At 38.2% G+C, this 12,153-nt stretch overlaps 1 protein-coding gene across 2 annotated transcripts; it reads left to right on the forward strand.

The window, feature by feature from the left end:
- Window positions 1-986: 986 nt before the first annotated feature.
- On the forward strand, window positions 987-10,977 carry eif2d (eukaryotic translation initiation factor 2D). Of its 2 annotated transcripts, none has more exons than XM_072681060.1 (15): window positions 987-1,176; window positions 2,456-2,646; window positions 3,465-3,548; window positions 3,639-3,729; window positions 3,862-3,969; window positions 4,162-4,454; window positions 4,985-5,102; window positions 5,293-5,338; window positions 5,442-5,548; window positions 7,249-7,404; window positions 7,501-7,590; window positions 8,197-8,292; window positions 9,301-9,421; window positions 10,457-10,631; window positions 10,735-10,977. In XM_072681060.1, the coding sequence occupies exons 1-15, from the start codon at window positions 1,121-1,123 to the stop codon at window positions 10,803-10,805; spliced, it is 1,803 nt and encodes a 600-aa protein (XP_072537161.1). In that variant the 5' UTR covers window positions 987-1,120; the 3' UTR covers window positions 10,806-10,977. The 2 variants fall into 2 exon arrangements, with proteins under 2 accessions (XP_072537161.1, XP_072537162.1); XM_072681061.1 differs by lacking the exon at window positions 987-1,176 and adding an exon at window positions 1,193-2,112.
- Window positions 10,978-12,153: the final 1,176 nt, after the last annotated feature.

A 12,153-nucleotide genomic window follows, 5' to 3' on the forward strand; every position in this document is an offset into this window, starting at 1 on the left:
CACGGGTCACGTCATGTGATTGACATGCTGGAGCTGACCGTTAGCTGAAGTGGGAGGGGCACGCAGAAAGACCGGGCGTGGCTAAATACTCGTTAATAATTACATAATAATAAATACTTAATACTGAGTACACACCCAATTCCTGCTTTTTTTATTATTCAAATGTAGCTGCAAAGTGTTGCAAACACTAGACAACAGAGGAAACAGAACACATTTTTGGGGTATTTCATTTTTCTTAATTATGTTTTGAATTATTATTAAGTTTAATAGACTTAAATATTGCATTCATTTCTTTCCGCAAAATATAACATTTTCTGTGTATGTTTAATCCCCTAGTATACTATACTATGGGATGATATGTACAGTAGTTACTGAAGTATAATTGCAGAGTAATAATAATAAATACTGTAGTTACAGAGAAGCCTTGAAGGCTGCATTCTTTAACTAAACACTAGGCTTTCAGTTCAAGTGTCTGAGAAAGTGCAGCACATGCAAATCAATGGCAATGGCAATTTACAGCGCAGCTGTCAGCGCAGATCAATGGTATGCGGTTGTTTGTGAAAGTTTGGGCAATCCTGATCAAATTCCAGGTTCTATTGATTTTCCAAGTGAAAAAGGTTCACAGAAAAAAACACACATATGCACAATTTATCCCCTTGAACTGAGGCTTATTTGAGAGTTTTAATATTTAAGAAACACCAATCATAACACTAGTATATAGCAGTGAAATTAGTTGAATTTAGCATACTTGTACAAAGGTTATAGTACATGTAATATAGTATGTATTATTATTTCCCATATGTTCATAAAATTTTAAAATAAAGAAATAACATATTTATGTATAGGGTTTATTCACCAATTTTATAATTTAACAAAATAAGCCATCAGGACCGGGCTCATCAAACTGTTGCGAACCAAAAACGAAGGGGATCCGTTCCGAAGTGAGCCGCTGTCCCCACCCGGACGTATTTTGCGGTGCAGGCGCATGGTAGATTCCAGCCGCTATGGATTGAATTGCAGTATGTTCTGAAACGGTCCCGTTATTATAACACACACATTAGAAGTTTACCTTACCCAGAGGGATTATCAGCAAACCCAGGAGCCTCCGTAGTACAGCAGGATGTTCACGAAAGCGTTTCGTGTGAAGTCCAATACAGTTATGAAGGGATCGGACAGGTTAGTAAATACTGCTAGCCGCTTAGCCAGTGCTACAGTTAGCTGTCAGGTAGAGCTGCTGAACTTATCTAAACTTTAGAGCTTTCTTCTTCAGCTTTAGCCCCACTGTTTGTCTTTGTATTTGACTGAAAATTGGATTTTATTTATGTTTTTTTTAATGTGAACAATGAAATGAAAATGTTTACCTAATGTCACAAGAGCTCATTTATATATACTGTATGTTCAGATGTTTGTGGACACCCCATCTTATAAATGCATTCAGCTACTTTAGGTTGTATCCCTGTAGAGAAGTATTGGCAATGGAATAGGACTCTAGAGCAGATAAACATGGACCTATTGATACCATGCCTAATGCAGTCCCCATGGTCGCTGAATGCAATCAGATCCAAAACCTAGAAGAAAGCTTTCCTGGACAGTACAGACAGTTAATTCAGCAAAAGCAGGATAAACTCTTTTTTTTATTATTCCATTGGTTTCAGAAGAAACAATGAATGAGCAAGTGTCCTGATACTTTTGACCATATGATGTGTCTGTGCCTATTCAGCCTGCCACATTTCAGCTCCACTCATTTTTATTGCAGTGTTTCAGATCAGAAACACTGCAATACAGAAACAGCTGCTTTTGTTCTAAGGGAAAAAGTACATTGGAAAGTGGTTGCGCAAAAATAAAAGCAAATGTTTTTTTGGAAATGATAAGAACCTAGTATAGTTTGTTGTTTAATGTAGACATGGTTCATACACTCCAGCACATTAGTGCTGCCTTTACATTATAATTGAGGACAGACAAAAGCAAATTGTTAATCAGTGGAGCATCAAAGTAAAGCCAAAATGGCAGCACACTGCAGCGGTCAGCAGAACATTTCATCAAGAGTTGAGGACCCACACAGCGAGCTAATGAGGACAAACTTACCCCAACTAAGAATGACTGATGCTTAAGGTTTGTTAGTTTGCTGTCGCTTCTCGTCTTTTGTGAAACTTCACAGACCGATGTTAAAGAGAACAATATTAAAGGAAAGAATTAACAGTTTGAATGTCTTGGGAGATTTAGATGTTTAAGTTTAACATTCTGTGTGAAAGTAAACCACGGGTGGTTAGCACACTGCACAGACTATGGGCAACTGTTACAGCCTACAGCAGTTTAGCTCCACCAATTTATGTTGAAGTAATTCAATATATTTCGTTGTTAAAATGTATGACTGTGCTGTTCATTAGTGCCTGGTCTCCAGAGTCAGTTTGCCTGTTACTGCACTTACGCTTTCTCTCCCTCATCCATCCCACAGGAGGAAGCTGAGATCTGACATCTCTGCTGCCTTCCCGTCACTGTCTGCAGATGACCTGAACGAGCTCGTACCGAACAAAGAAGAACTGAATGTTGTGAAGATTTATGCCCATAAAGGAGATGCTGTTACTCTGTATTCCATCCATAAGAACCCCATGTTCTTTCAGCTGGAGAAACAGGTGTATCCTACAGGTATTGCCAGCTTTATTGCCACATTTATAATGTGCCGAGCATGACGCTATGCCACACTAAATGGATGTAGGTCTTATTTATGAATGCATTGTATCTAATATAAACATGCCGCTAAATGGTTAGACAAGCTTGTCCATTTCACTTCTTAGAAATATCAAGTCCCAAATTGCTAGTATTAGTATGTCACTTGTACACAAACAAACCCCTCCAAAATTCTCCAAAAGTAGTGTTACTTTCTGAGACCGAAATACGGTCTAGAAATCCAATAAAGAGATTCAGATTAATCGTATTTCTCAGTCTATGCACACGTGAAAACTGTATTGATGTGAACAAGCAGCGTTTAACACCGTATCCCACAAGACAGTTGTCTGAGTGACACTTATTGGAGTGATGCTGAGACCAACAACATGATCAAATGAAAGATTTGGTGAAGAGAAGGATGGTGTATGTTCATGTTGTGGTAAAAAAAAAACAGCATGAAGTTTTGGTTTTACGTGTCGTTTACATTACAACTTACTCTGAGATTATTATTGGCTGGTTGCAAAGCAGGACTCTGATTACTGCTAAACTCATGTAGACCCAGAGCTTGCCATTATCTGATTACTCAAGTGCATTTAAATGGATTTGTGACTTCTGACAGAATCAGATTTTCTAACCATAGATTTAAATGTCCATATTACGCAAATAATGGTAAATAAAGGCAAAGCTATACAGAAATCATGTGGTACAAGAAAGAGAATAATTTCTTTAAAGGAAGGCAATGTTCAGTGTTTATTTCTTATTATTATTTTATTGTTTCTACTTCATGTTTTCAACAGTATACACACTTTGGCGATATCCTGATATGGTGCCATCATTCACAACGTGGGCTCCAGTAGTGCAGAAGTTAATTGGTGGGGCAGGTGAGTTCATCTGGGGAAGGAATAATAAAGGTGTTTGCTTGTGTGTATATTCTCTTTACGCTCTGATAAATGTTTCAATGGCTTGTACAGATCTCATGCTTCCCGGGGTGGTGGTGTCCTCTGCTGGCCTGCCTGTCGTGAATAAAGGGGACTGCTGTGCTATTAATATAGTGTCCAACAGGTAAACAGTCTGTATGTGTACCATCATTTGGAATAACCAAGCTATGTAAATAAGAAAGCACAATAGCTTTACTCCTATTTTTTTAAGTGTTGCTCGTAGTGGGGAACTTTGATTGAGGTTGCTTGGTTACAGGGCTCCGGTTGCTGTGGGTACAGCGGCCATGTCAAGCAGCGATATGAGGAGTAGTGGTATGAAAGGGAAAGGAGTGAATGTCTTACACACATACATGGACCAGTTGTGGTAAGCTTTTTCCATATACACTCCACTATCATTCTGCTTATCATTCAGTTTTCTGTCTGGAGCTAATTGTTATGATATGTAAGATACTATAATATAGTTTTGATTTGAAAAGAAGTAAACTTTGCAGTTGTGGTGACTGTTCTTCATATGCATCTCATTTTCCTCAAACTGACCTCTTTAATTTTAATGTAGGGCTTTTGGTGACAAGACTGTTCCTCCTATCGTATCAGTTACTGACACTTCAGTGCAGGCAGATGGAGAGATGGACGGAGTGGAATGTGGGGAAGGAGAAGAGGAAGAGCTGATGAAAAATGAGGGGGAGGAAAGTGAGGGATGGGATGGCTCCGAGATGGCTGCTGTGCAGTCGTCTTGTCAGAGCTTGCAGGACCTCAGCCTCGGCAAGCAAGAGAAAGAGGAGGAGACAGAAGAGGCTGAACAGGAAGTGCAGGGAGAGGAGGAGGTGGATGACTCTAGATCACCACAAGGTCAGTTATTTTAAAGGGTGTAGGGAAAAATTGAGATTCAGGCAACCTACATCCTGTAGGCCTATAGATTATATATGGTGCCATTGTGGCCATGAACGTAACATGTTATTATGCATAAATATTTATAACATTAATCTTTTATCTGTGTTAAAGTAACTGGTTTAATGTGTATAGCACGACAACCTAATCCATAATAGAGAAGGCAATGGGAAATTGAGAGCAAATGCCATCATCATTTTATAATTTATAATAATATAAATAATAAGATTGGTTTAAAATGAATAATGTCCAAATTCGTTTTTTGCCCCGATCCGATCGTGCTTAGTGATGCATTTTATTTTGTATAAAATCTTCTTTGTTTGTCGCCATGTTCACCTGACATCATATCGCCACCTGTCGGCAAACCGTTCTAATGACACCACCCCCCCCTTTTCCCTTTAAAAGCATCCTAGGGTTTATTAGGCAGGCGCTGCTGTTCACTGTGCGTATGTTGGTGTGAATGTTGACACTGGTTCTCAATCTTTTTACAGAGCAGATGGATTCTTTGTTGTACCAGTGTTTTCTCCATGCCTTGAAAATCAAGTTGAAGAAGTCAGAGCTCCCCCTACTGACTGGCACTTTCCTCCGCAAGCACATGGCCTCTTGCTGGTACAACATAACTTTTCTTTCCTTAAACCGCTGTATTCACATCTCACACTTCATAACTGAACCTCTAGTCTTCTGTGCTGCATTACCCCAACCTAAGCTTTTCCAGTCTGTTACCATAGTTTTTTCAGTGAATGGGCTTGACTGTCTTGCTGTTGTTTTAGAAATGTGTCTGTACGTTTTTGTTTTGCAGTCCTAAAGGAAAGCACCTTGACATCAAAAAGTCCAGCTATAAGAAGGTATGTGTTTCCTCTCTTTCACTTGGTGGAGAGCCAACCTGAAACCCAGTTGATCTAAAAAAATGGTGTCGATCTTTAATTATCTTTTTTCCTCTCTGTTTAGCTTTCAAAGTTCCTGCAGACCATGCAGAAGGAGCGCAGTCTTGTTCGAGTAAAGGAGCTGAGCAAAGGCGTTGACAGCATTGTGGAAGTGGACTGGATGAACTCTGAGTATGTGGAGTTTTCTTCACTTGATTGTAGACCCTTCAAAAGCACATACAGACATGCTTAAATGAACAGAAAGGAATGTTCTTTTCTTATAACGTTATTAGCTATTGATAATGATAAAGTTTGATTGATAAAGTTATCATTATTGACACTAGGTTTCTGGATTATTTATTTATATTAGGGATGCACAATTGATCATAGCAGTAGTTTAGGGTCAAACAGGCACAAATGAGTTTTTGATAAACAATAAGACTATAAGAACAATAAGAATAGGCCTCTTTAATTATCTATAATTAATATATTCTTATGTTTTTTTTGTTTTGTTTTTTTACATTTGTTTTTGAGGAAAGTCCAGACAAAAGGTGTGTGAAGAAATTGAATGATTGATGCTGTTGTCCTTGTAAATTGAACAAATTTCAAATAAGAAAACATTGGTGAATGTCAGGTTATTAAAACTGTGTAAGTTGGTTTGAAGAAGAAATTACTTCTTAAGGACATTTGGTAAATAAGATCTAATTGTGTGACGTGACATATGTGAGTGACATAATTAGAATGTTAGGGAGAAACTAGGGAGAATGAAAAGAAAGAAAAATCCAATATTCATCAAATTCAAATGGACAAAAAAGCATGTATATATAATAAAATATGGATTAAATCACAATCACAAATTGCTCACTAGTATGGTATGCCTAATGAACTGTCTAGAGGAATCCACTTTTGTTCTTGAAAAATCTAGCCTCAAACACGACGACGCTCAGACACAGAAGCTTTAATAGAGAAAATGCTTCAGCAACTTATTAAGAGATAAATGGATGGATTAAGTGAGGTAGGAGAGTAGTGTGTGTGTGTGTGTGTGTGTGTGTGTGTGTGTGTGTGTGTGTGTGTGTGTGTGTGTGTGTGTGTGTGTGTGTGTGTGTGTGTGTGTGTGTGTGTGTGTGTGTATAGTGGTTGGTGTGGCGCAACAGATAACACCACTACCTGCCAGTGAGCTGCTACACCACATGGGAGACTGGGGTTCGATTCCCTGTCTGGGTGACTGTGCTGCACTACACCAATAAGAGTCCATGGGCAAGACTCTGAACACTACATTGGCTCACCTCTGTAATACAAGTAACCTTGTAATTCGCTGTGGATAAGAGCCATAAATATAAATGTAATGTAAATGTGTGAGAGAGCGAGAGAGAGAGAATTGGAGTTAGTTATGAGATTGAATCCATAGCCTAATGCATCACTAGTCTCTGTATAGAGAATGACTTATGGGAGGAAGTCAACAGCACTTATCATCCACAGCCCACTTAATCCCACGCACAGGTTACTAAATACAGGGTATAAATGCTGGCTGTTCTTTTTATTTTGCACTGTAAAACAGTGAGCTGTTTTAGAGAGTTTAACAAAATTTATTTTAATCTTTTTTATGGTGCGTATTTTATATTCTCATTCATGTACAGCACTTTTGTTTTAATTGTTTTAATTAAACATCCAGTCATCCAGTTAGACATACATTTTAAATCATAATTTATTGCTTATCTTATAAACATTGAAACATATGACTACTTCTCAGAACCCGACATTTTATGTCTATATCTTGCAGTCCAACAAATTCAGGCTGAGATCGGATCATCTCCAAAAAAGAGGAACTTTCTCTTCCAACTGAACCAGAACTGAACTTTAACTGATAAGTTTCTCTCCTGATTTCACTCCAGGCTGCGCTCATTCCGCATCCCAGATGACTGGGAGCCACCAGAGGAGTGTGTGGAGCAGGGAGAGAGCTGTGAGGTGGTCTATCATCCCCCCGAAATCACCCCCCTGTATGGGGTCACTGCACGCCTCCAGCCACTCTTCCAGGACACCCACCAAAAGTGAGCATGGTTTGTGAATTGGCAAGTAACTGACTGTGTTTGTGTGCACGTGTGTTGGTGCGTGTATTCTCACGGAGTGTGCAATGTGTGCTGCAGGAAGGGCGCTGTGCTCCAAGCTAGTGAAGTGAGGACCATCATCACCGAATATGTGAAAAGAAATGAGCTTGTCCATGAAACCAACAAAAGGTAAATAAATAAATATATATATATCCAGTTAGACATACATTTTAAATCATAATTTATTTATATTTATTATAATTTATTATCTTATCAACATTGAAACATATGACTACTTCTTCAAACCCCAAATTTTATGTCTATATCATCTTAGCACATTGTGGTTATTGTATTATTCTTACTAATATAATATTAATATTTTGCAGACAAAATGCAAAAAGAAATTGAGGTTAAAAGAAGCTTCTGTGCTCAAGAAGTAATGTCATTGACTCCTTAAATCATGTCCATATTGACTTGTGTTTTTAGTTTTAGGTTTTAGTTTATTCAAACTAACTGAGGTATCCCTGAGGAAACAGTGAAGCACTTTTGTAAGTCACTCCGGATAAGAGTGTCTGCTAAATGCCGTAAATGGAAATGTACATAGGCCCACCGTTCAGTTATTCACTCTTATAATTGCAGTATGTTGTACCCTGAAATAGAACCCTGTGGGACAAAATATGGTAACTATTAAATGATAGTATGATTTAGAGAATAATAAACTTAGAGTTCAAATGGTTAAACGTTTGTGGTTTTACAGAAATTGTAAACTGGTGCCTCCTTTTTCGCTTTTTTCAGTTATGTGAAAATTAACCCTGTGCTGTGTGACTGCTTACTGGAGAAGTCTGAATACCAGGAGGTGGAGGTGTTAAAATGGGATGACCTATTCAGCAGGTGAGCCTTCTTCACAAGATTCACAAGCATGATAACTAAAAGGATTGTTTTGGCAAAAACAAAAAACTTATCTCTGATTAATAAAAAAAAGTCTCTAAACCACTGTGCCACAGTTTAAGAGTGGAATATTATGAAACATGTATCAATAAATATTTTTTTAAATAATATGCGGACTATATATTTACTGAATGTTCTCCATGGCAATCTAATGCTGCATTCAAGTGCTCATCAGAAGGTTGTAACTAGTGAATTGAACTTACAGGTGCTTGTAGAAAGATCCACCCACTAAGCATTGAGACCTGTAGGATTTTCCAAAACCACCACATCGAGTTGTCCACAAACACTGCGAAATATCAAACGAATAAATTCTCATTAGTCAGCTAAGTGTTGGAGTGGGATAACAAAAACAAAACATGTAAAAGGAAAAAAGGTTCCACTCGTAAATGCCGTTTAATTGGCTGTCCGAGTGCAATTGACAAGTGATACATAAGGTATTTCCCAGTTTCCCACACCACTCAAGTGCAGTATTAGTTTGTTAACAATGTTAGTCTAGCATCTCCCTTCTAAAAGGATATGAGTTCCATACAAGGGATTAAACAAAATCATTGTTATACAATGGTTTTATAACTTTTTACTGACCAGCAACTGTGGGTTTATTTTAGACTTTTTATGTATGATGATTTCATACAGAGCTATTTGTAATGCAGCAGATATCATTTACTGACAGCTTCAGAATCTGGATCTAAACAGGTGTCCAAAAGTCAGTGTTCAAATTCACCCTTAACTTGTTTCAACTTGGTTAGGCGAAAATGTATAAACCCTTTATTAAAACCACAAAATAATTTAATAAGTCAATAAGTAAATTCACAATTCGATTTTTAAAATAACTTGCTGATTAAAATGCGTATTTCACATTTGTGTTGCAGAGGTGAACCTAATCATGTGGGGTAGAGCTGGAGTAGACTGTTGTTTGAGTGTAAAGAACTTTACCTTGTGTTGTGTTTGTAGGACTCTGAGCAAGATGCAAGCATGCCACCAGCTCCTGTTCCCAGGGCATGCTCCTGTAGTCAAGAAAGGGCAGGTGGAACCAATAGACATCACTGTGGCCTCCCGAGGTTCAAACAAGAAGGTACACCAAGGGCATAATTGACCTATCCATGCTATGCCCACTACAATGCATTGTTTTGTAGCAGCTGTTGTGAGGCTGGTAAAATATTCAAAATGCATAATGTTTGGAAAAATTAAGCTAAATCCAGCTAAACATTTAATGTTTTTCTAACCATGCTAGAATTGAATAAGTCACATAACAGCAGCAAAACGATTACATTTTAAATGAATAATGACAAATTATTTGTGTCCTTTCTTACTGTTTTGAATGGGAAATGCTTTAAACCTCGTCTAACCAATTGACTACAGACCTCATTCTGTAGTCAGTGTCATACCCAGTATTCCAGGAATCCAGGTATTAGCAGTTATTTTTTTATTTATTATCGACACAGCCACACTGTGTGGTTAAAAAAAAATCCCAACCCCAATTACTTTTCACTCAGATGACACAGCATCTGTGAATTACGAGGTTGTTAACAAGCCCAGGTACAAATCACCAAATCACCAGTGCGATGACTCAAGTTTGATGAAGTGTCTTTATTGCTGCATGCAGTTTAACACTGGTGCTCACTGACTTTCTCCAGTGTGTTGGTTAGACTAATATGTCCTGGGTGGTGGTTAGGCTGATTTTGCCCAGTGTTGTGGTTAAGCCTGATTGCCAGTAGTTGAGTACTGTTTCAGTAGCTGGTGTTGTATGTGATGTAATAGTGTTGAAGTTTAATAATAGATATACTTTCTTTCAACGTATTTTCAGTATGCATTTAGTATTCTTCATATTTTGACTATTAAATGAGCTCAAATGTCTAAGGTTCCAAAAAACGTACATAGGTCAAAACTGCTTACACTTGTAGATCCTATTGACACTGACTACAGAATGATGCCAAAAAATTCTGTTGCTATTAAATAATGCATTCGTGGGCAGAGCATAAGGCATTTCTTCGAATGTTCCAAATAGTAAGAATCTCTCCAGTAGTCTACTTTTCATGGCTGCATGTCTTACTTTCTCTGAGATTTTGGATACCCGAATTTCCTGCCCTTATTCTTCCGATGTTTTTAGGTTACGATAATAAAGAACCTGGAGGGTTTTGGAATAGACCCAGCTGTGGTGGCAGACATCCTGCAGCATCGAGTCCAGGCCAGCTCCGTCCTCCACGACGTCCCTGGAGCCAAAGACCGGCAGCTGGTACAAGTCCAGGGAAACCAGGTGCAACACGTTGGCAGATTGCTTTTAGGTACAGTATGGTACAAATCAGTCATCTAAAACTTCTAAAGCATGGCTCTTGTACTTTGTGTTTGTTTATTCACTTAATCAGTTTTTTCCCCCCTGTTTTTTAGAACAATATCAAATACCACGCAAATACATCCAAGGCTTGGATAAAGCTCCCAAAGCAGGCAAGAAGAAATAGGGCATGTCCTATAGCAGTGACTGTATATTACTGTAACATAGACCAGAACTACTGGCCCAAATAATTAACTGTGTAAGAAACACTACTCCATGACTCCATGCTGCATATGAAATCAAAGGAATTAAATGTAGTGTCACATTCAGCCATGAAATTAAATCTTTTTTTGAGATTATGATATTGTGTGATGTTTTGTTTGTCCCTGTAATTTCAAAACTTCAAACCAGGATTTGTTTATGTTGGTGTGAGTTTCTCCATTTAGAATTCAAAGGCTTTTTTTTTTTTTAAACCACAAAACAATTTTAAACTACACTACATTTCATCAGAAATAAAACACATAATATGAAATATTATAAAAAAAACAGAATATGAAAAAATGTTAAAAAATAAATAAACAATTTTTGTTTAATTTAAATACAGCATAGCAAGGTAGACACCAACAACACCTCGCCTCAGGGGGCAGCAAATGTTCCCATGTTGCCACTGAAGCTAAAATATGCTAAAAATAAGCTAATAAGCTAAAAATCACTAGTGTGATGAATCTCCTTAAATTAGTAGCTGTGTGTTACTAGGCTCATTATTCTAGACCTGTTAGTGGCTAATTTCAGTTCATTTGTGCTGTCACTGCTATACACTATTAATACATCGTTTCTGTGTACTGTATACGCACTCACCCCTTCTAACGAATGCTATTCAGCTACTTTTTTTAGTTGCACCTATTGCTGATGTGTACAGATGTTCAAATGCACACACACACAGCTTGCCTAGTCCCTGTATATATGTTTTGCAGATAGACTAGGACTCTTTGGAGCAGATAAACATGAACCAACACCAAGCATGGGCTACAGGGGTACAAAGCCTCAGCACTGGAGCAGTGGAACTGTGTTCTCTGGAATTATGCTCCATCCAATACTTGGAATGAGTTGGGGTATTGTGGGAGATGAGATGAGGTGGGGTGGTGATCATTCAACATCCTGACCTCACAGACGCTCTTGTTGCTGAATCCTCACAGCAATGCTCCAAAATGTAGTAGACAGCCTTCCTCCCTGGGCAGTAGAGACAGTCACTCCAACAAATGTAGAAAACAAAATTTTCACTAACCTTGATTTCAGAAAAAACAATGAATAGGCAGGCGTCCCAATACTTTTCTCCATATAGTGTATTTTGATGTGTGGTTAATTGAATATAATGAGGAGTAATAGGATCTTGACAACTGCTAACTTTACAGGATGTCCTACAGTTGAAGGTGTACCAAGAATGGGCTTCTCACACTTTGAGAGCCTCCTAACAGCATAACAGTGGTGCCCCCTGTGCCATTAATGCCAGAGGGGAACAACGACTCCAGCAAGTG

This window comes from Salminus brasiliensis, chromosome 6, assembly GCF_030463535.1.
Source record: "Salminus brasiliensis chromosome 6, fSalBra1.hap2, whole genome shotgun sequence".
NCBI classification, from domain to species: Eukaryota; Metazoa; Chordata; class Actinopteri; order Characiformes; family Bryconidae; genus Salminus; species Salminus brasiliensis.

Coding starts and splice junctions, on each gene's coding strand:
- eif2d (XM_072681060.1), top strand. CDS start 1,121: ATGTTCACGAAAGCGTTTCGTGTGAAGTCCAATACAGTTATGAAGGGA. Junction 5,339..5,441: donor AAAAGTCCAGCTATAAGAAG/GTATGTGTTTCC, acceptor CTCTCTGTTTAG/CTTTCAAAGTTCCTGCAGAC. Junction 7,591..8,196: donor GTCCATGAAACCAACAAAAG/GTAAATAAATAA, acceptor CGCTTTTTTCAG/TTATGTGAAAATTAACCCTG.